We start from the raw sequence: 24,054 nt of genomic DNA, 5'->3' as shown, positions 1-24,054 counted from the left end.
TGAGGGACTGCGGGAGAGAGAGGGACTGGGGGAGAGAGAGGGGAGTGGGGGGAGAGAGAGGGAGTGGGGGAGAGAGAGAGGGACTGGGGCAGAGAGAGGGAGTGGGGGGGAGAGAGGGAGTGTGGGGGAGAGAGAGAGGGGAGTGGGGGGAGAGAGAGAGGGACTGGGGGAGAGAGAGAGGGACTGGGGGGGAGAAAGGGACTGGGGGAGAGAGAGAGGGACTGGGGGGGAGAAAGGGGACTGGGGGAGAGAGAGGGACTGGGGGAGAGAGAGAGGGACTGGGGGGGAGAAAGGGACTGGGGGAGAGAGAGGGACTGGGGGAGAGAGAGGGACTGGGGGGGGTGAGAGGGACTGGGGGGGGTGAGAGGGACTGGGGGAGAGAGAGGGACTGGGGGGGAGAGAGGGACTGGGGGAGAGAGAGGGAGTGGGGGAGAGAGAGGGACTGGGGGGGAGAGAGGGACTGGGGGAGAGAGAGGGACTGGGGGAGAGAGAGAGGGAGTGGGGGGGCGAGAGAGGGACTGGGGGAGAGAGAGAGGGACTGGGGGAGAGAGAGGGACTGGGGGAGAGAGAGAGGGACTGGGGGGGGAGAGAGGGACTGGGGGGGGTGAGAGGGACTGGGGGAGAGAGAGAGGGACTGGGGGGGGAGAGAGGGACTGGGGGAGAGAGAGAGGGACTGGGGGAGAGAGAGGGACTGGGGGGAGAGAGAGGGACTGGGGGAGAGAGAGAGGGACTGGGGGAGAGAGAGGGACTGGGGGGGAGAGAGGGACTGGGGGAAAGAGAGGGACTGGGGGAGAGAGAGGGACTGGGGGGGAGAGAGAGGGACTGGGGGAGAGAGAGGGACTGGGGGGGAGAGAGGGACTGGGGGAGAGAGAGGGACTGGGGGGGAGAGAGAGAGACTGGGGGGGAGAGAGAGAGACTGGGGGGGAGAGAGGGACTGGGGGAGAGAGAGGGACTGGGGGGGGAGAGAGGGACTGGGGGGAGAGAGAGGGACTGGGGGAGAGAGAGGGACTGGGGGAGAGAGAGGGACTGGGGGGAGAGAGAGGGACTGGGGGAGAGAGAGAGAGGGACTGGGGGAGAGAGAGGGACTGGGGGGGGAGAGAGGGACTGGGGGAAAGAGAGGGACTGGGGGAGAGAGAGGGACTGGGGGGAGAGAGAGGGACTGGGGGAGAGAGAGGGACTGGGGGAGAGAGAGGGACTGGGGGAGAGAGAGGGACTGGAGGAGAGAGAGGGACTGGGGGGAGAGAGAGGGACTGGGGGAGAGAGAGGGACTGGGGGGGGAGAGAGGGACTGGGGGGGAGAGAGGGACTGGGGGGAGAGAGAGGGACTGGGGGAGAGAGAGGGACTGGGGGAGAGAGAGAGGGAGTGGGGGGCGAGAGAGGGACTGGGGGAGAGAGAGGGACTGGGGGGGAGAGAGGGAGTGGGGGAGAGAGAGGGACTGGGGGAGCGAGAGGGACTGGGGGAGAGAGAGGGACTGGGGGAGAGAGAGGGACTGGGGGAGAGAGAGAGGGACTGGGGGGGAGAGAGGGACTGGGGGAGAGAGAGGGACTGGGGGGAGAGAGAGGGACTGGGGGAGAGAGAGGGAGTGGGGGGCGAGAGAGGGACTGGGGGAGAGAGAGGGACTGGGGGGAGAGAGGGACTGGGGGGAGAGAGAGGGACTGGGGGGGAGAGAGGGACTGGGGGGAGAGAGAGGGACTGGGGGGAGAGAGAGGGACTGGGGGGAGAGAGAGGGACTGGGGGAGAGAGGGACTGGGGGAGAAAGAGGGACTGGAGGAGAGAGGGACTGGGGGGAGAGAGAGAGGGACTGGGGGGAGAGAGGGACTGGGGGAGAGAGAGAGGGACTGGGGGAGAGAGAGGGACTGGGGGGAGAGAGAGGGACTGGGGGGAGAGAGAGGGACTGGGGGGAGAGAGAGGGACTGGGGGAGAGAGAGGGACTGGGGGGGAGAGAGGGACTGGGGGGAGAGAGAGGGACTGGGGGAGAGAGAGGGACTGGGGGAGAGAGAGAGGGACTGGGGGAGAGAGAGGGACTGGGGGAGAGAGAGGGACTGGGGGAGAGAGGGACTGGGGGAGAGAGAGGGACTGGGGGGGAGAGAGGGACTGGGGGGAGAGAGAGGGACTGGGGGAGAGAGAGGGACTGGGGGGGAGAGAGAGGGACTGGGGGGAGAGAGAGGGACTGGGGGAGAGAGAGGGACTGGGGGAGAGAGAGAGGGACTGGGGGGAGAGAGAGGGACTGGGGGGAGAGAGAGGGACTGGGGGGAGAGAGGGACTGGGGGAGAGAGAGGGACTGGGGGGGAGAGAGAGGGACTGGGGGGAGAGAGAGGGACTGGGGGAGAGAGAGGGACTGGGGAGAGAGAGAGGGACTGGGGGAGAGAGAGGGACTGGGGGAGAAAGAGGGACTGGAGGAGAGAGAGAGGGACTGGGGGGAGAGAGAGGGAGTGGGGGGCGAGAGAGGGACTGGGGGAGAGAGAGGGACTGGGGGAGAGAGAGGGACTGGGGGAGAGAGAGGGACTGGGGGGAGAGAGAGGGAGTGGGGGAGAGAGAGGGACTGGGGGAGAGAGAGGGACTGGGGCAGAGAGAGGGACTGGGGGAGAGAGACAGTGAGTGGGGGGAGAGAGAGGGACTGGGGGAGAGAGAGGGACTGGGGGAGAGAGACAGTGAGTGGGGGGAGAGAGAGGGACTGGGGGAGAGAGAGGGACTGGGGGGAGAGAGGGACTGGGGGAGAGAGGGACTGGGGGCGAGTGAGAGGGACTGGGGGAGAGAGAGGGACTGGGGGAGAGAGAGGGACTGGGGGGGGAGAGAGAGAGGACTGGGGGGAGAGAGAGGGACTGGGGGAGAGAGAGGGACTGGGGGAGAGAGAGGGACTGGGGGGAGAGAGAGGGACTGGGGGCGAGTGAGAGGGACTGGGGGAGAGAGAGGGACTGGGGGAGAGAGAGGGACTGGGGGAGAGAGAGGGACTGGGGGGGGGGAGAGAGGGACTGGGGGGGAGAGAGGGACTGGGGGGGGGAGAGAGGGACTGGGGGAGAGAGAGGGACTGGGGGAGAGAGAGAGGGACTGGGGGGAGAGAGACAGTGAGTGGGGGGAGAGAGAGGGACTGGGGGAGAGAGAGGGACTGGGGGGAGAGAGAGGGACTGGGGGAGAGAGGGACTGGGGGGAGAGAGAGAGGGACTGGGGGAGAGAGAGGGACTGGGGGGGAGAGAGGGAGTGGAGGGGGGAGTGAGAGGGACTGGGGGAGAGAGAGGGACTGGGGGGAGAGAGGGACTGGGGGGAGAGAGGGACTGGGGGGAGAGAGAGAGACTGGGGGAGAGAGAGGGACTGGGGGAGAGAGAGGGACTGGGGGAGAGAGAGGGACTGGGGGGGAGAGAGAGGGACTGGGGGGAGAGAGGGACTGGGGGGGAGAGAGGGACTGGGGGAGAGAGAGGGACTGGGGGAGAGAGAGGGACTGGGGGGAGAGAGAGGGACTGGGGGGGAGAGAGAGAGACTGGGGGAGAGAGAGGGACTGGGGGAGAGAGAGGGACTGGGGGAGAGAGAGGGACTGGGGGGGAGAGAGGGACTGGGGGGGAGAGAGGGACTGGGGGGGGAGAGAGGGACTGGGGGGAGAGAGAGGGACTGGGGGGAGAGAGAGGGACTGGGGGGGAGAGAGGGACTGGGGGAGAGAGAGGGACTGGGGGAGAGAGAGGGACTGGGGGGAGAGAGAGGGACTGGGGGAGAGAGGGGGACTGGAGGGGAGAGAGGGAGTGGGGGGGAGAGAGAGGGAGTGGGGGAGAGAGAGGGACTGGGGGAGAGAGAGGGACTGGGGGAATGAGAGGGACTGGGGGGGGGAGAGAGGGACTGGGGGAGAGAGAGGGGACTGGGGGAGAGAGAGGGACTGGGGGGGAGAGAGAGGGACTGGGGGGGAGAGAGAGGGACTGGGGGAGAGAGAGGGACTGGGGGGGAGAGAGAGGGACTGGGGGAGAGAGAGGGACTGGGGGAATGAGAGGGACTGGGGGAGAGAGGGGGACTGGAGGGGAGAGAGGGAGTGGGGGGAGAGAGAGACTGGGGGAGAGAGAGGGACTGGGGGGGAGAGAGGGACTGGGGGGAGAGAGAGGGACTGGGGGAGAGAGAGGGACTGGGGGAGAGAGAGGGACTGGGGGAGAGAGAGGGACTGGGGGGAGAGAGAGGGACTGGGGGAGAGAGAGGGACTGGGGGGGAGAGAGAGGGACTGGGGGGGAGAGAGAGGGACTGGGGGAGAGAGAGGGACTGGGGAATGAGAGGGACTGGGGGAGAGAGGGGGACTGGAGGGGAGAGAGGGAGTGGGGGGGAGAGAGAGGGAGTGGGGGAAGAGAGAGGGACTGGGGGAGAGAGAGGGACTGGGGGGAGAGAGGGACTGGGGGAATGAGAGGGACTGGGGGGGGGAGAGAGACTGGGGGAGAGAGAGGGACTGGGGGGAGAGAGGGACTGGGGGAGAGAGAGGGACTGGGGGAGAGAGAGGGACTGGGGGAGAGAGAGGGACTGGGGGAGAGAGAGAGGGACTGGGGGGAGAGAGGGACTGGGGGAGAGAGAGGGACTGGGGGGAGAGAGAGGGACTGGGGGAGAGAGGGAGTTGGGGGGAGAGAGGGACTGGGGGAGAGAGAGAGGGAGTGGGAGAGAGAGGGACTGGGGGAGAGAGAGGGACTGGGGGGAGAGAGGGACTGGGGGGAGAGAGGGACTGGGGGAGAGAGAGGGACTGGGGGAGAGAGAGGGAGTGGGAGAGAGAGGGACTGGGGGAGAGAGAGGGACTGGGGGGGAGAGGGAGGGACTGGGGGGAGAGAGAGGGACTGGGGGAGAGAGAGGGACTGGGGGAGAGAGGGAGTTGGGGGGGAGAGAGGGACTGGGGGGAGAGGGAGGGACTGGGGGGAGAGAGAGCGACTGGGGGAGAGAGAGGGACTGGGGGAGAGAGAGGGACTGGGGGAGAGAGAGGGAGTGGGGGAGAGAGAGGGACTGGGGGGAGAGAGGGACTGGGGGGAGAGAGGGACTGGGGGAGAGAGAGGGACTGGGGGAGAGAGAGGGACTGGGGGAGAGAGAGGGACTGGGGGAGAGAGGGAGTTGGGGGGAGAGAGGGACTGGGGGAGAGAGAGGGAGTGGGAGAGAGAGGGACTGGGGGAGAGAGAGGACTGGGGGGAGAGAGGGACTGGGGGGAGAGAGGGACTGGGGGAGAGAGAGGGACTGGGGGAGAGAGAGGGAGTGGGAGAGAGAGGGACTGGGGGAGAGAGAGCGGACTGGGGGAGAGAGAGGGACTGGGGGAGAGAGAGGGACTGGGGGGAGAGAGAGGGACTGGGGGGAGAGAGAGGGACTGGGGGGAGAGAGGGACTGGGGGGAGAGAGGGAGGGACTGGGGGGAGAGAGAGGGACTGGGGGAGAGAGAGGGACTGGGGGAGAGAGAGGGACTGGGGGGGAGAGAGAGGGAGTGGGAGAGAGAGGGACTGGGGGAGAGAGAGGGACTGGGGGAGAGAGAGAGGGACTGGGGGAGAGAGAGGGACTGGGGGAGAGAGAGGGACTGGGGAGAGAGAGGGACTGGGGGAGAGAGAGGGACTGGGGGAGAGAGAGGGACTGGGGGGGAGAGGGAGGGACTGGGGGGAGAGAGAGGGACTGGGGGCGAGAGAGGGACTGGGGGGAGAGAGGGAGTTGGGGGGAGAGAGGGACTGGGGGAGAGAGAGGGACTGGGGAGAGAGAGGGAGTTGGGGGGAGAGAGGGACTGCGGGGGAGAGAGGGAGTGAGGGGAGAGGGGGACTGGAGGGGAGAGAGGGAGTGGGGGGGAGAGAGAGAGACTGGGGGAGAGAGAGGGACTGGGGGAGAGAGAGGGGACTGGGGAGAGAGAGGGACTGGGGGGAGAGAGAGGGAGTGGGGGGGAGAGAGGGAGTGGGGGGAGAGAGGGACTGGGGGGAGAGAGGGAGTGAGGGGAGAGAGAGAGAGGGACTGGGGGAGAGAGAGGGACTGGGGGAGAGAGAGGGAGTGGGGGGGAGAGAGGGACTGGGGGGGAGAGGGACTGGGGGAGAGAGAGGGAGTGGGGGGGAGAGAGGGACTGGGGGGGAGAGAGGGAGTGGGGGGGAGAGAGGGACTGGGGGGGAGAGGGACTGGGGGAGAGAGAGGGAGTGGGGGGGAGAGAGGGACTGGGGGAGAGAGAGGGAGTGGGGGAGAGAGAGGGACTGGGGGAGAGAGAGGGAGGGAGGGGGGGAGAGAGGGACTGGGGGGGAGAGAGGGAGTGAGGGGAGAGAGAGAGAGGGGACTGGGGGAGAGAGAGGGACTGGGGGAGAGAGAGGGAGTGGGGGAGAGAGGGACTGGGGGGGAGAGAGGGAGTGAGGGGAGAGAGAGGGACTGGGGGGAGAGAGGGAGTGGGGGCGAGAGAGGGAGGTGGGGAGAGAGAGAGAGGGACTGGGGGAGAGAGGGACTGGGGGAGAGAGAGGGACTGGGGGAGAGAGAGGGACTGGGGGAGAGAGAGAGGGACTGGGGGAGAGAGAGGGACTGGGGGAGAGAGAGGGACTGGGGGAGAGAGAGGGACTGGGGGGAGAGAGAGAGACTGGGGGGAGAGAGAGGGAGTGGGGGGAGAGAGGGACTGGGGGGGAGAGAGAGGGACTGGGGGGGAGAGAGGGACTGGGGGAGAGAGAGGGACTGGGGGGAGAGAGAGAGACTGGGGGGAGAGAGGGACTGGGGGGAGAGAGAGGGACTGGGGGAGAGAGGGGGACTGGGGGAGAAAGAGGGACTGGGGGAGAGAGGGGGACTGGGGGGGAGAGAGGGACTGGGGGGAGAGAGAGGGACTGGGGGAGAGAGAGGGACTGGGGGAGAGAGAGGGACTGGGGGAGAGAGGGACTGGGGGAGAGAGAGGGACTGGAGGAGAGAGAGAGGGACTGGGGGGAGAGAGAGGGAGTGGGGGGCGAGAGAGGGACTGGGGGAGAGAGAGGGACTGGGGGAGAGAGAGGGACTGGGGGAGAGAGAGGGACTGGGGGGAGAGAGAGGGAGTGGGGGAGAGAGAGGGACTGGGGGAGAGAGAGGGACTGGGGGAGAGAGAGGGACTGGGGGAGAGAGAGGGACTGGGGGAGAGAGACAGGGAGTGGGGGGAGAGAGAGGGACTGGGGGAGAGAGAGGGACTGGGGGGAGAGAGGGGACTGGGGGAGAGAGGGACTGGGGGCGAGTGAGAGGGACTGGGGGAGAGAGAGGGACTGGGGGAGAGAGAGGGACTGGGGGAGAGAGAGGGACTGGGGGGGGGGAGAGGGAGTGGGGGAGTGAGAGGGACTGGGGAGAGAGAGGGAGTGGGGGAGTGAGAGGGACTGGGGGAGAGAGAGGGACTGGGGGAGAGAGAGGGACTGGGGGAGAGAGAGGGACTGGGGGGAGAGAGGGACTGGGGGAGAGAGAGGGACTGGGGGGAGAGAGGGACTGGGGGAGAGAGAGGGACTGGGGGCGAGTGAGAGGGTCTGGGGGAGAGAGGGACTGGGGGGGAGAGAGGGACTGGGGGGGAGAGAGAGGGACTGGGGGAGAGAGGGACTGGGGGAGAGAGGGACTGGGGGCGAGTGAGAGGGTCTGGGGGAGAGAGAGGGACTGGGGAGAGAGAGGGACTGGGGGCGAGTGAGAGGGTCTGGGGGAGAGAGGGACTGGGGGGGGAGAGAGGGACTGGGGGAGAGAGGGACTGGGGGAGAGAGGGACTGGGGGCGAGTGAGAGGGTCTGGGGGAGAGAGAGGGACTGGGGGAGAGAGGGAGTGGGGGGGAGAGAGGGAGTGGGGGGGAGAGGGGGACTGGGGGGGGAGAGAGGGAGTGAGGGGAGAGGGGGACTGGGGAGGAGAGAGGGAGTGAGGGGAGAGAGGGAGTGGGGGGGAGAGAGAGGGACTGGGGGAGAGAGAGGGAGTGGGGGGGAGAGAGAGGGAGTGGGGGAGAGAGAGGGACTGGGGGAGAGAGAGGGACTGGGGGAATGAGAGGGACTGGGGGAGAGAGAGGGAGTGGGGGGGAGAGAGAGGGACTGGGGGAGAGAGAGGGACTGGGGAGAGAGAGGGACTGGGGGAGAGAGAGGGACTGGGGGAGAGAGAGGGACTGGGGGAGAGAGAGGGACTGGGGGGGAGAGAGAGGGAGTGGGGGAGAGAGAGGGAGTGGGGGAGAGAGAGGGACTGGGGGAGAGAGAGGGACTGGGGGAATGAGAGGGACTGGGGGGGGGAGAGAGGGACTGGGGGAGAGAGAGGGGAGTGGGGGGAGAGAGAGGGACTGGGGGGGAGAGAGGGACTGGGGGGAGAGAGAGGGACTGGGGGGGGAGAGAGGGACTGGGGGAGAGAGAGGGACTGGGGGAGAGAGAGGGACTGGGGGGAGAGAGGGACTGGGGGGAGAGAGAGGGACTGGGGGGGAGAGAGAGGGACTGGGGGAGAGAGACGGACTGGGGGAGAGAGAGGGACTGGGGGTGAGAGAGGGAGTGGGGGAGAGAGAGGGAGTGAGGGGAGAGGGGGACTGGAGGGGAGAGAGGGAGTGGGGGGGAGAGAGAGGGAGTGGGGGAGAGAGAGGGACTGGGGGAGAGAGAGAGGGAGTGGGGGAGAGAGAGGGACTGGGGGGGAGAGAGGGACTGGGGGAGAGAGGGACTGGGGGAGTGAGAGGGACTGGGGGGAGAGAGAGGGAGTGGGGGAGAGAGAGAGGGACTGGGGGAGTGAGAGGGACTGGGGGGAGAGAGAGGGACTGGGAGAGAGAGAGGGACTGGGGGAGTGAGAGGGACTGGGGGGAGAGAGAGGGAGTGGGGGGGAGAGAGGGAGTGGGGGGAGAGGGGGACTGGGAGGGAGAGAGGGACTGGGGGGAGAGAGAGAGTGAGGGGAGAGAGAGGGACTGGGGGGAGAGAGGGAGTGAGGGGAGAGAGAGGGACTGGGGGGAGAGAGGGAGTGGGGGCGAGAGAGGGACTGGGGGGGAGAGAGAGGGACTGGGGGAGAGAGAGGGACTGGGGGAATGAGAGGGACTGGGGGGGGGAGAGAGGGACTGGGGGAGAGAGAGGGACTGGGGGGAGAGAGAGGGACTGGGGGGAGAGAGGGACTGGGGGAGAGAGAGGGACTGGGGGAGAGAGAGGGACTGGGGGAGAGAGAGAGACTGGGGGAGAGAGAGGGACTGGGGGAGAGAGAGGGACTGGGGGAGAGAGAGGGACTGGGGGAGAGAGAGGGACTGGGGGAGAGAGAGGGACTGGGGGAGAGAGAGGGACTGGGGGAGAGAGAGGGACTGGGGGAGAGAGAGGGACTGGGGGGAGAGAGAGGGAGTGGGCGGGGGAGATGAATTGCGGTGGGAGATGGAGTTTCGGGATAAACGGGTCATTCTGAGGCTGTAACATATTTTTATTCGTTCATGGGATGTGGGCATCGCTGGCGAGGCCGGCATTTATTGCCCATCCCTAATTGCCCCTTGAGAAGGTGGTGGTGAGCCGCCTTCTTGAACCGCTGCAGTCCGTGTGGTGACGGTTCTCCCACAGTGCTGTTAGGAAGGGAGTTCCAGGATTTTGACCCAGCGACGATGAAGGAACGGCGATATATTTCCAAGTCGGGATGGTGTGTGACTTGGAGGGGAACGTGCAGGTGGTGTTGTTCCCATGTGCCTGCTGCTCTTGTCCTTCTAGGTGGTAGAGGTCGCGGGTTTGGGAGGTGCTGTCGAAGAAGCCTTGGCGAGTTGCTGCAGTGCATCCTGTGGATGGTACACACTGCAGCCACAGTGCGCCGGTGGTGAAGGGAGTGAATGTTTAGGGTGGTGGATGGGGTGCCAATCAAGCGGGCTGCTTTGTCCTGGATGGTGCCGAGCTTCTTGAGTGTTGTTGGAGCTGCACTCATCCAGGCAAGTGGAGAGTATTCCATCACACTCCTGACTTGTGCCTTGTAGATGGTGGAAAGGCTTTGGGGAGTCAGGAGGTGAGTCACTCGCCCCAGAATACCCAGCCTCTGACTTGCTCTCGTAGCCACAGTATTTATATGGCTGGTCCAGTGATGAAGCAGCTCCCTGAAGGTTGTCGGACAGGTCGATAAGGTGGTGTTGAGGGATATGGGCCAAAGGCAGGAATATGGAGTTCGATCACAGATCAGCCATGATCTTATCAAATGGCGGAGCAGGCTCGAGGGGCTGAATGGCCTCCTCCTGTTCCGACGTTCTTATGTTTCTATGGTTAAGAAGACGTACGGGATACTTTCCTTTATTTGCCAAGGCATAGAATATAAGAGCAGGGAGGTTACAATCATAGAATCAGAGAAAATTTACAGCACAGGAGGAGGCCATTCGGCCCATCGTGTCTGTGCCGGCTGAGAAACGAGCCCCCCAGCCTAATCCCACTTTCCCACACTCGGTCCGTACCCTGCGGGTCACGGCTCTTCAGGTGAACATCCAGGTATTTTTTTAATGAGTTGAGGGTCTCTGCCTCTCCCACCCTCTCAGGCAGTGAGTTCCAGACCCCCACCACCCTCTGGGGGAAAACATTTCTCCTCAGCTCCCCTCTAATCCTTCCACCAATCACATTAAATCTATGCCCCCTGGTTATTGACCCCTCTGCTAAGGGAAATAGGTCCTTCCTATCCACTCTATCTCGGCCCCTCAAAATTTTATACACCAATTAAATCTCCCCTCAGCCTCCTCTGTTCCAAGGAAAACAACCCCAGCCGATCCAATCTTTCCTCATAGCTAAAATTCTCCAGTCCTGGCAACAGCCTCGTAAATCTCCTCTGCACCCTCTCGAGTGCAATCACATCCTTCCTGTAATGTGGTGACCAGAACTGTCCGCAGTCCTCTGGCAACATCCTCGTAAATCTCCTCTGCACCCTCTCGAGTGCAATCACATCCTTCCTGTAATGTGGTGACCAGAACTGTGCACAGTACTCAAGCTGTGGTCTAACTAGTGTTTTATACAGTTCCAGCATAACCACATGGCCCATGGGATCCAAGGGAAAGTGGCAAATTGGATCCAAAATTGGCTCAGTGGCAGGAAGCAAAGGGTAATGGTCGACGGGTGTTTTTGTGACTGGAAGGCTGTTTCCAGTGGGGTTCCGCAGGGCTCGGTACTCAGTCCCTTGCTTTTTGTGGGGGACAAAATCCTGGCCGGAGTACTGGGTACAGTTCTGGTCACCACATTACAGGAAGGATGTAATTGCACTGGAGAGGGTGCGGGAGATTTACGAGGATGTTGCCAGGACTGGAGAATTTTAGCTATGAGGAAAGATTGAATAGGCTGGGGTTGTTTTCTTTGGAACAGAGGAGGCTGAGGGGAGATTTAATTGAGGTGTATAAAATTATGAGGGGCCGAGATAGTGTGGATAGGAAGGACCTATTTCCCTTAGCGGAGGGGTCAATAACCAGGGGGCATAGATTTAAAGTGATTGGTGGAAGGATTAGAGGGGAGCTGAGTAGAATGTTTTCCCCCAGAGGGTGGTGGGGGTCTGGAACTCACTGCCTGAGAGGGTGGGAGAGGCAGAGACCCTCAACTCATTAAAAAAATACCTGGATGTTCACCTGAAGAGCCGTGACCTGCAGGGTACGGACCGAGTGCGGGAAAGTGGGATTTCACCTCTTTTACGGCCAGCACAGACACGATGGGCCAAATGGACTCCTTCTGTTCCATAAACTTCTCTGATTCTCTGATTCTATCAATCTAATCAGAGTGAGCAACTTGAATTAATTATAATTAGTAAAGAAAAAGTACTGGAGAAATTAATGGGACTAAAAGCCAACAAATCCCCTGGACCTGATGGCCGACGTCCGAGGGTTTTAAAAGATGTGGCTGCAGAGATAGTGGATGCATTGGTTGTGATCTTCCAAAATTCGCTCAATTCTAAAACAGTCCCCATGGATTGGAAGGTTACAGATGTAACCCTGATATTCAAGAAAGGAGGGAGAGAGAGAACAGGGAACTACAGGCCAGTAGTGGTTGTTGGAGGCCAATCATTTCAGCCCCAGGACATTGCTGCAGGAGTTCCTCAGGGCAGTGTCCTCGGCCCAACCATCTTCAGCTGCTTCATCAATGACCTTCCCTCCATCATAAGGTCAGAAATGGGGATGTTCGCTGATGATTGCACAGTGTTCAGTTCCATTCGCAACCCCTCAGATAATGAAGCAGTCCGAGCCCGCATGCAGCAAGACCTGGACAACATCCAGGCTTGGGCTGATAAGTGGCAAGTAACATTCGTGCCAGATAAGTGCCAGACAATGACCATCTCCAACAAGAGAGAGTCTAACCACCTCCCCTTGACATTCATACTCTCCACTTGCCTGGATGAGTGCAGCTCCAACAACACTCAAGAAGCTCGACACCATCCAGGACAAAGCAGCCCGCTTGATTGGCACCCCATCCACCACCCTAAACATTCACTCCCTTCACCACCGGCGCACAGTGGCTGCAGTGTAGACCATCCACAGGATGCACTGCAGCAACTCGCCAAGGCTTCTTCGACAGTAGATCCCAAACCCGCGACCTCTACCACCTAGAAGGACAAGAGCAGCAGGCACATGGGAACAACACCACCTGCACGTTCCCCTCCAAGTCACACACCATCCCGACTTGGAAATATATCGCCGTTCCTTCATCGTCGCTGGGTCAAAATCCTGGAACTCCCTTCCTAACAGCACTGTGGGAGAACCGTCACCACACGGACTGCAGCGGTTCAAGAAGGCGGCTCACCACCACCTTCTCAAGGGCAATTAGGGATGGGCAATAAATGCCGGCCTCGCCAATGATGCCCACATCCCATGAACGAATAAAAAAAATTGTAATAGAATAGTAGGTACAGCACAGAAGGAGGCCATTCGGCCCATCGTGTCTGTGCTGACTCTTTGAAAGATCTATCCAATTAGTCCCATTCCCTGCTCTTTCCCCATAGCCCTGTGAATTTTTTCTGTTCGAGTATTTCTCCAATTCCCTTTTGAAAGTTATTATTGAATCTGCTTCCACCGCCCTTTCAGGCAGTTAATTCCAGATTAGAACAACTCGCTGCGTTAAAAAAAAGTTTCCTCATCTCCCCTCTGGTTCTTTTGCCGATCACCTTAAATCTGTGACCTCTGGTTCTTGACCCTTCCACCAATGGGAACAGTTTCTCTCTATCTACTCTGTCTCGACCCTTCATGATTTTGAATACCTCGATCAAATCTCCTCACAACCGTCTCTGTTCCAAGGAGAACAACCCCAGCTTCTCCAGTCTATCCACGTAACTAAAGTCCCTCATCCCTGGAATCATTCTAGTAAATCCCTTCTGCACCCTCTCTGAGACCTTCACATCTTTCCTAAAGTGCGGTGCCCAGAACTGGACACAATACTCCAGTTGTGATCGAACCAGTGTTTTATAAAGGTTCATCATGACTTCCATACTTTTGTACTCTCTGCCTCTATTTATAAAGCCCAGGATCCCGTTTGCTTTTTTAACCACTTTCTCAACCTGCCCTGTCACCTTCAATGATTTGTGCACATATACCCCCAGATCTCTCTGTTCCTGAACCCCTTTTAGAATTGTGCCCTCTAGTTTATATTGCCTCTCCTCGTTCTTCCTACTGAAATGCATCACTTCACACTCCTCTGCCATTAAATTTCATCTGCCATGTGTCTGCCCATTCCACCAGTCTGTCTCTGTCCTCCTGAAGTCTGTTACTATCCTCCTCACTGTTTACTACATTTCTGAGTTTCGTGTCATCTGCAAATTTTGAAATTATCCCCTCTATACCCAAGTCCAGGTCATTAATATATATCAAAAAGAGCAGTGGTCCTAATACTGACCCCTGGGGAACATCACTGTAAACTTCCCTCCAGTCTGAGAAACAACCGTTCACCACTACTCTCTGCTTCCTGTCCCGTGGCCTGTTTTATATCCACACTGACACTGTCCCTTTAATCCCACGGGATTTAATTTTGCTAACAAGTCTATTATGTGGCACTTTATCAAATGCCTTTTGAAAGTCCATATAAACAACACCAACCTCACTGCCCTCATCAACCCTCTCCGTTACCTCATCAAAGAACTCAATCAAGTTCATCAAACACGATTTTCCTTTAACAAACCCCCGCTGATTTTCATTTATATATACACTTCTCCAGGGGCCAATTTATTGTGTCCCGGATTATTGTCTGTAAAAGTTTCCCCACCACCGAGGTTAGACTGACCGGCCTGTAATTGTCGGGTTTATCCCTCTCCCCTTTTTTGAACATTTACAATCCTCCAATCCTCCGGCATTGTCCCCCAGATCGAAGGATTGGAAGATTGTGGCAATTTCCACCCTTCCCTCAGTAACCGAGAATGCCTCCCATCCGGACCGGGTGACTTTTCTGCTCTGAGCACTGCCAATCTTTGGAATCCCTCCTCTTTATCGAATATCCTCTCCAATATCACTCCAACCTCCTCCTTTACTGCTACAATGGCAGCATCCTCTTCTCCAGTGAAGACCAATGGGAAGTATTCGTTCAGTACCTCAGCCATGCCCTCTGCCTCCACAAGAAGATCTCCCTCTTTTTGTCCCTAATCGGTCCCACCCTTCCTTTGACTATCCTTTTACAATTTATATGTTTATAATACACTTTTGGGTTCCCTTTTATGTGAGTCACTAATCTATTCTCATTCTCTCTCTTTGCCCCTCTTATTCCCTTTTTTCCGATCTTATGGCCTTATTAACCTGTGTCGCTACTTTTAGTGATTTGTGTATCTGTGCCCCCGATCCCTCTGCTCCTCCACCCCATTTCGACTCCTATTATCCAATCAGTTTGTGGCCTCCTTATTCTTCCGAACAAAATGCAGCACCTCACACTTCTCTGTATCTATAATTGACAAATCTGACTGTGCTGCTTCCTTCACACTGGGTGTTTGTGTCCGTGTAATTCACAGTCTGCAGCTGTCAGCTCCTTATGGTCGGAGACATCCTACAGGCTGTTCATTTATAGCAGGGAGTTTGAGGGGACAGAGATCGGACATGCTGCTGTCCATTCACCTGAAGTTGGTGCTGGAGGTTATTCGATGGAGATTACATTCCCACGCTATCTGATCCCTCCACAGACACAATTCATTACACCAAACAGCTTGTTCCAATTAATGCAAGTGCAGCTATTAGAGCAGGGAGCTGAATGTCTGCAGTCAGCTCTCAGCTCCACACTTAATGGATACACAAATGCCCAGAGCTCTGAGCACCACTGATACTGGCAGTAAATTAACCAGAGAGCTCACAGCTCATTTAAAACACTGTCCCTCAGTGAATTGGACAATATTGGTTTGAAGCTGCTCCAGCATTCCAAACCAGCAGAGATTCTGATCGTTGTTTCCTGCTTCACCGACTGAGGATCAGCTCAAAAGACCAATTTATTCATCTCTCACCCCGATCTGGGCAACAAACCCGGAAATCAGCCGGTGAGTCCTGAGATGGGCCGCGGGAGAGGCAGTGTCAGCGTTCACTGGCACTCCTTCTAAAGACCAGGGATCGAGGAGGAGAGGGGGTACAATATCCCACCAGGTAATACTCCCCTCACACTCACACTCATACTCACACTCACACTCAAACTCCCCTCACACTCACACTCCCCTCACACTCACACTCACACTCCCCTCACACTCACACTCCCCTCACACTCACACTCACACTCATACTCACACTCCCCTCACACTCACACTCCCCTCACACTCACACTCACACTCATACTCACACTCCCCTCACACTCACACTCCCCTCACACTCACCTCACACTCACACTCACACTCATACTCATACTCATACTCATACTCATACTCCCCTCACACTCACACTCACACTCATACTCACACTCACACTCACACTCCCCTCACACTCACACTCCCCTCACACTCACACTCACACTCCCCTCACACTCACACTCCACTCACACTCACACTCCCCTCACACTCCCCTCACACTCACACTCCCCTCACACTCACACTCACACTCACACTCCCCTCACACTCACACTCCACTCACACTCACACTCCATTCATACTCACACCCCACTCATACTCCCCTCACACTCACACTCACACTCACACTCACCCCAAACCTCACACTCCCCTCACACTCACACTCATACTCCCCTCACACTCCACTCACACTCACACTCACACTCCCCTCACACTCACATTCACACTCCCCTCACACTCACACTCATACTCCCCTCACACTCACACTCACACTCCCCTCACACTCACACTCCCCTCACACTCACACTCCCCTCACACTCCACTCACACTCACACTCATACTCCCCTCACACTCCCCTCACACTCACACTCACACTCACACTCCACTCACACTCCACTCACACTCACACCTCACTCATACTCCCCTCACACTCCACTCACACTCACACTCACACTCACACTCACACTCATACTCCCCTCACACTCCCCTCACACTCCACTCACGCTCCCCTCACACTCACCCTCACACTCACACTCACACTCCACTCACACTCACACCTCACTCATACTCCCCTCACACTCCCCTCACACTCCCCTCACACTCACACTCCCCTCACACTCCACTCACGCTCCCCTCACACTCACCCTCACACTCACCCTCACACTCCCCTCACACTCACGCTCACACTCATACTCTCCTCACACTCCACTCACACTCATACTCCCCTCACACTCCCCTCACACTCACACTCCCCTCACACTCCACTCACACTCCCCTCACACTCACCCCAAACCTCACACTCCCCTCACACTCACCCTCACACACACTCATACTCCCCTCACACTCACACTGCCCTCACACTCACCCTCACACTCACACTCCCCTCACACTCCACTCACACTCCCCTCACACTCACCCCAAACCTCACACTCCCCTAACACTCACCCTCACCCTCACACTCACCCTCACCCTCACACTCACACTCCCCTCACACTCACACTCACACTCCCCTCACACTCACACTCACACTCCCCTCACACTCACACTCCCCTCACACTCACACTCCCCTCACACTCCACTCACACTCACACTCCACTCACACTCACACCTCACTCATACTCCCCTCACACTCCCCTCACACTCACACTCCCCTCACACTCCACTCACGCTCCCCTCACACTCACCCTCACCCTCACCCTCACACTCCCCTCACACTCACGCTCACACTCATACTCCCCTCACACTCCACTCACACTCATACTCCCCTCACACTCCCCTCACACTCACACTCCCCTCACACTCCACTCACACTCCCCTCACACTCACCCCAAACCTCACACTCCCCTCACACTCACCCTCACACACACTCATACTCCCCTCACACTCACACTGCCTTCACACTCACCCTCACACTCACACTCCCCTCACACTCCCCTCACATTCACCCTCACCCTCACACTCACACTCCCCTCACACTCACACACACACTCACACTCACCCTCACACTCCCCTCACACTCACGCTCACCCCAAACCTCACACTCCCCTCACACACACTCACACTCACCCTCACACTCCCCTCAAACTCACACTGCCCTCACACTCACCCTCACCTCACACTCCACTCACACTCATACTCCCCTCACACTCCCCTCACACTCACACTCCCCTCACACTCCACTCACACTCCCCTCACACTCACCCCAAACCTCACACCCCCCTCACACTCACCCTCACACACACTCATACTCCCCTCACACTCACACTGCCCTCACACTCACCCTCACACTCACACTCCCCTCACACTCCAACTCACACTCACACTCCCCTCACACTCCCCTCACACTCACCCTCACCCTCACACTCACACTCCCCTCACACTCACACACACACTCACACTCACCCTCACACTCCCCTCACACTCACGCTCACCCCAAACCTCACACTCCCCTCACACTCACACTCACCCTAAACCTCACACTCACACACACTCACACTCACCCTCACACTCACACTCCCCTCACACTCACACTCACCCCAAACCTCACACTCCCCTCACACACACTCACACTCACCCTCACACTCCCCTCAAACTCACACTCACACTCCCCTCACACTCACACTCACCCCAAACCTCACACTCCCCTCACACACACTCACACTCACACTCACACACACTCACCCTCACACTCACCCTTACACTCACCCTCACACACACACTCCCCTCTCCCTCACACTCACCCCAAACCTCACCCTCACACTCACCCCTAAATTCACCCTCACCCTCACACTCACCGTCACCCTCACATTCACCGTCACCATCACACTCACACTCACACCTCCCCTCACCCTCCCCTCACACTCACACTCACCCCAAAGCTCACCCTCACACTCACCCTCAACTTCACCCTCCCCTCACCCTCCCCTCACACTCACCCCAAACATCACCCTCCCATTAACCTCACACACACCCATACACTCACACTCACCATCACCCTCACACTCAACCTCATACACACACTCACCCTCACCCCTAACCTCACACTCACCCTCACTCTCACCCTCCCCTCACCCACCCCAAACCTCAAACTCACCCTCACACACACCCTCACCATCCCACTCAACCTCACCCCAAACCTCACCCTCACCCTCCCCTCACACTCTCCCTCACACTCACCCTCACCCCAAACTTCACCCTCACCTTCACACTCATCCTCACCCTCACCCTCACACTCCCCTTCACCTTCACCCTCACCCCAAACCTCATCCTCACCCTCACCCTCACCGTCACACTCAGTGTCACACTCACCCTCACAATCACCCTCACCCCCACCCCAAACCTCACCCTCACCCTCTCACACACCCTCACATTCACACTCACCCTCACCCTCACCCCAAACCTCACCCTCACCCTCACCCTCACACCCACACTCATCCTCACCCTCACACTCCCCTTCACCCTCACACTCGCCCTCACCCCAAACCTTATCCTCACCCTCACCGTCACACTCACCGTCACACTCACCCTCACCCTCACACTCACCATCACCCATACCCTCACACTCACACTCACCCCAATCCTCACACTCACCCTCTCACACACCCTCACCATCACACTCAACCTCACTCTCACCCTCACCCCAAACCTCACCCTCACCCCAAACCTCACCCTCACCCTCACCCCAAACCTCACCCTCACCCCAAACCTCACCCTCACCCCAAACCTCACCCTCACCCTCACCCCAAACCTCACCCTCACCCCAAACCTCACCCTCACCCCAAACCTCACCCCAAACCTCACCCTCACCCTCACCCCAAACCTCACCCTCACCCCAAACCTCACCCTCACCCCAAACCTCACCCTCACCCCAAACCTCACCCTCACCCCAAACCTCACCCTCACCCCAAACCTCACCCTCACACTCACCCCAAACCTCACCCTCACCCCAAACCTCACACTCACCCCAAACCTCACCCACACCCCAAACCTCACCCTCACCCCAAACCTCACCCTCACCCCAAACCTCACACTCACACCAAACCTCACACTCACACCAAACCTCTCCCCAAACCTCACCCTCACCTCTAACCTCATCCTCACCCCAAACCTCACCCTCACCCCAAACCTCACCCTCACCTCTAACCTCATCCTCGCCCCAAACCTCACCCCAAACCACACCCTCACCCTAAACCTCACCCTCACACTCACCCTCACCCCAAACCTCACCCCAAACCACACCCCAAACCTCACCCACACCCCAAACCTCACCCACACCCCAAACCTCACCCCAAACCTCACCCTCACCCCAAACCTCACCCTCACCCCAAACCTCACCCTCACCCCAAACCTCACCCTCACACTCACCCTCACCCCAAACCTCACCCCAAACCTCACCCCAAACCTCACCCCAAACCTCACCCACACCCCAAACCTCACCCACACCCCAAACCTCACCCACACCCCAAACCTCACCCCAAACCTCACCCTCACCCCAAACCTCACCCTCACCCAAACCTCACCCTCACCCCAAACCTCACCCTCACCCCAAACCTCACCCCAAACCTCACCCTCACCTCTAACCTCATCCTCGCCCCAAACCTCATCCTTACCCCAAACCTCACCTCAAACCACACCCTCACCCTAAACCTCACCCTCACACTCACCCTCACCCCAAACCTCACCCACACCCCAAACCTCACCCACACCCCAAACCTCACCCACACCCCAAACCTCACTCTTACCCCAAACTTCACCCCCTGACCCCAAACCTCACCCCAAACCTCACCCTGACCCCAAACCTCACCCCAAACCTCACCCCAAACCTCACCCCAAACCTCACCCTCACCCCAAACCTCACCCCAAACCTCACCCCAAACCTCACCCCAAACCTCACCCCTCACCCCAAACCTCACCCCAAACCTCACCCCAAACCTCACCCTCACCCCAAACCTCACCCCAAACCTCACCCCCTCACCCCAAACCTCACCCCAAACCTCACCCTTACCCCAAAACTCACCCCAAACCTCACCCTGACCCCAAACCTCAACCCAAACCTCACCCCAAACCTCACCCTTACACCAAAACTCACCCCTTCACTCCAGAGCTCATCCACACCCCAAACCTCACCCCCTCACTCCAAACCTCACCCCCTCACTCCAAACCTCACCCCCTCACTCCAAACCTCACCCCCTCACTCCAAACCTCACCCCCTCACTCCAAACCTCATTCTCACCCCAAACGAGAGAGCTGAATGGGCTGACAGGCGTGTTCTCCAGGTGAAAAGGGGTGAGTGACTCTTCACCAGATGCTCCCTGCGTTCCGATGCCTCGAGATATTGGGACCTGACCTGATTGAACAGGGCCAGGCCAGTGGCTGCAGTGGGATTGGCCAATAAGGAGGCAGATGGGATTGCTGGCTCACCATGCCCAGTGATTGGGTCTTTGCAGCAGGTCAGAGAGCAGCAGCTCAGTTCCCAACCACTCATTGAAGGAAAGAGCAGATTGAAGGCTGCAGACCTCTGGCCCATTGGGCCAATCCTGAGTTGTTATTTTCGCCCCTGTTTCCTGGTCGAAGGAGCAGCCAAGGTTGGACCCACTGGGGGAGCAACTCAGGAAACCTCATGGCCGGGACCGCCACTGGATACAGAGCTCTCTGGACAGGCACGGTACACGGCAAGGGTCGAAGCACACAATGGGGAAGGGAATATGGCAACATGGTCATACTCCACGGGTGAATGAGGTGTACACTGTTTCTCTGCTGGTTATTGAGGTGTACCTTGTTTCTCTGCTGGTGATTGAGGTGTACACTGTATCTCTGCTGGTGAATGAGGTGTACACTGTATCTCTGCTGGTGATTGAGGTGTACACTGTATCTCTGCTGGTGATTGAGGTGTACACTGTATCTCTGCTGGTGATTGAGGTGTACACTGTATCTCTGCTGGTGAATGAGGTGTACACTGTATCTCTGCTGGTGATTGAGGTGTACACTGTATCTCTGAAGGTGATTGAGGTGTACACTGTATCTCTGCTGGTGAATGAGGTGTACACTGTATCTCTGCTGGTGATTGAGGTGTACACCGTATCTCTGAAGGTGATTGAGTTGTACACTGTATCTCTGCTGGTGAATGAGGTGTACACTGTATCTCTGCTGGAGATTGAGGTGTACACTGTATCTCTGCTGGAGATTGACGTGTACACTCTATCTGTTTTGTGATTGAGGTGTACACTGTATCTCTGCAGGTGAATGAGGTGTACACGAAATCTCTGCTGGTGATTGAGGTGTACACTGTATCTCTGCTGGTGATTGAGGTGTACACTAAAGCTCTGCTGGTGATTGAGGTGTACACTGTATCTCTGCTGGTGAATGAGGTGTACACTGTATCTCTGCTGGTGATTGAGGTGTACACTGTATCTCTGCTGGAGATTGAGGTGTACACTGTATCTCTGCTGGTGATTGAGGTGTACACTGTATCTCTGCTGGAGATTGAGGTGTACACTGTATCTCTGCTGGAGATTGTGGTGTGCACTGTATCTCTGCAGGTGAATGAGATGTACACGAAATCTCTGCTGGTGATTGAGGTGTGCACTGTATCTCTGCTGGTGAATGAGATGTACACTGTTTCTCTGCTGGTGATTGAGGTGTACACTGTATCTCTGCTGGAGATTGAGGTGTACACTGTATCTCTGCTGGAGATTGAGGTGTACACTGTTTCTCTGCTTGTGATTGACGTGTACACTCTATTGTTTTGTGATTGAGGTGCACACTGTATCTCTGCAGGTGAATGAGGTGTACACGAAATCTCTGCTGGTGATTGAGGTGTACACTGTATCTCTGCTGGTGATTGAGGTGTATACTGTATCTCTGCTGGTGATTGGGGTGTACACTGTATCTCTGCTGGTGATTGAGGTGTACACTGTATCTCTGCTGGTAATTGAGGTGTACACTGTATCTCTGCTGGTGATTGGGGTGTACACTGTATCTCTGCTGGTGATTGGGGTGTACACTGTATCTCTGCTGGTTATTGAGGTGGACACTGTATCTCTGCAGGTGATTGAGGTGTACACTGTATCTCTGCTGGTTATTGAGGTGTACACTGTATCTCTGCTTGTTATTGAGGTGTACACTGTATCACTGCTGTTTATTGAGATGTACACTGTATCCCTACTGCTGATTGAGGTGTACACGGTATCTCTGCTGGTGATTGAGGTGTACACTGTATCTCTGCTGGTGATTAAGGTGCACACTGTATCTCTGATGATAGAGGTGTACACTGTATCTCTGCTGGTGGTTGAAGTTTAAACTGTACGTCTGCTGGTGATTGAGATGTACACTGTATCTCTGCTGGAGATTGACGTGTACACTCTATCTGTTTTGTGATTGAGGTGTACACTGTATCTCTGCAGGTGAATGAGGTGTACACTGTATCTCTGCTGGTGATTGAGGTGTACACTGTATCTCTGCTGGTGATTGAGGTGTACACTAAAGCTCTGCTGGTGATTGAGGTGTACACTGTATCTCTGCTGGTGATTGAGGTGTACACTGTATCTCTGCTGGTGAATGAGGTGTACACTGTATCTCTGCTGGTGATTGAGGTGTACACTGCATCTCTGCTGGAGATTGAGGTGTACACTGTATCTCTGCTGGTGAATGAGGTGTACACTGTATCTCTGCTGGTGAATGAGGTGTACACTGTATCTCTGCTGGTGATTGAGGTGTACACTGTATCTCTGCTGGAGATTGAGGTGTACACTGTATCTCTGCTGGAGATTGAGGTGTACACTGTATCTCTGCTGGAGATTGTGGTGTGCACTGTATCTCTGCAGGTGAATGAGATGTACACGAAATCTCTGCTGGTGATTGAGGTGTGCACTGTATCTCTGCTGGTGAATGAGATGTACACTGTTTCTCTGCTGGTGATTGAGGTGTACACTGTATCTCTGCTGGTGATTGGGGTGTACACTGTATCTCTGCTGGTGATTGAGGTGTGCACTGTATCTCTGCTGGTGATTGGGGTGTACACTGTATCTCTGCTGGTGATTGAGGTGTACACTGTATCTCTGCTGGTGATTGGGGTGTACACTGTATCTCTGCAGGTGATTGAGGTGTACACTGTATCTCTGCAGGTGATTGAGGTGTACACTGCATCTCTGCTGGTTATTGAGGTGTACACTGTATCTCTGCAGGTGATTGAGGTGTACACTGTATCTCTGCAGGTGATTGAGGTGTACACTGCATCTCTGCAGGTGATTGAGGTGTACACTGCATCTCTGCTGGTTATTGAGGTGTACACTGTATCTCTGCAGGTGATTGAGGTGTACACTGTATCTCTGCTGGTTATTGAGGTGTACACTGTATCTCTGCTGGTTATTGAGGTGTACACTGTATCACTGCTGTTTATTGAGATGTACACTGTATCCCTACTGCTGATTGAGGTGTACACGGTATCTCTGCTGGTGATTGAGTTGTACACTGTATCTCTGCTGGTGATTAAGGTGGACACTGTATCTCTGGTGATTGAGGTGTACACTGTATCTCTGCTGGTGGTTGAAGTTTAAACTGTACGTCTGCTGGTGATTGAGATGTACACTGAATCTCTGCTGGTGATTGAGGTGTGCACTGTATTTCTGCTGGAGGTTGAGGTGCACACTGTATCTCTGCCGGTAATTGAGGTGTACATGGTATCTCTGCCGGTGATTGAGGTGTACACTGTATCCCTGCTGCTGATTGAG

At 57.7% G+C, this 24,054-nt stretch overlaps 1 protein-coding gene across 1 annotated transcript in view; it reads left to right on the top strand.

Moving 5' to 3' along the window:
* The window catches only part of LOC137311614 (BTB/POZ domain-containing protein 9-like), a 152,173-nt gene extending 128,293 nt beyond the window's left edge, over positions 1-23,880 (top strand). The window contains exons 8-12 of the mRNA XM_067978713.1: positions 21,565-21,654; positions 21,865-22,002; positions 22,103-22,180; positions 23,149-23,298; positions 23,419-23,880. Of these exons, the coding sequence (XP_067834814.1) occupies positions 21,565-21,654; positions 21,865-22,002; positions 22,103-22,180; positions 23,149-23,298; positions 23,419-23,880 (918 nt within the window). The remainder of the gene's footprint in view (positions 1-21,564; positions 21,655-21,864; positions 22,003-22,102; positions 22,181-23,148; positions 23,299-23,418) is intronic.
* Positions 23,881-24,054: the final 174 nt, after the last annotated feature.

Source organism: Heptranchias perlo, unplaced genomic scaffold, assembly GCF_035084215.1.
Source record: "Heptranchias perlo isolate sHepPer1 unplaced genomic scaffold, sHepPer1.hap1 HAP1_SCAFFOLD_367, whole genome shotgun sequence".
Classification (NCBI taxonomy): Eukaryota; Metazoa; Chordata; class Chondrichthyes; order Hexanchiformes; family Hexanchidae; genus Heptranchias; species Heptranchias perlo.
The sequence above is the reverse complement of the archived record's forward strand: the minus strand, read 5'-3'. Positions and strand labels throughout refer to the sequence as shown.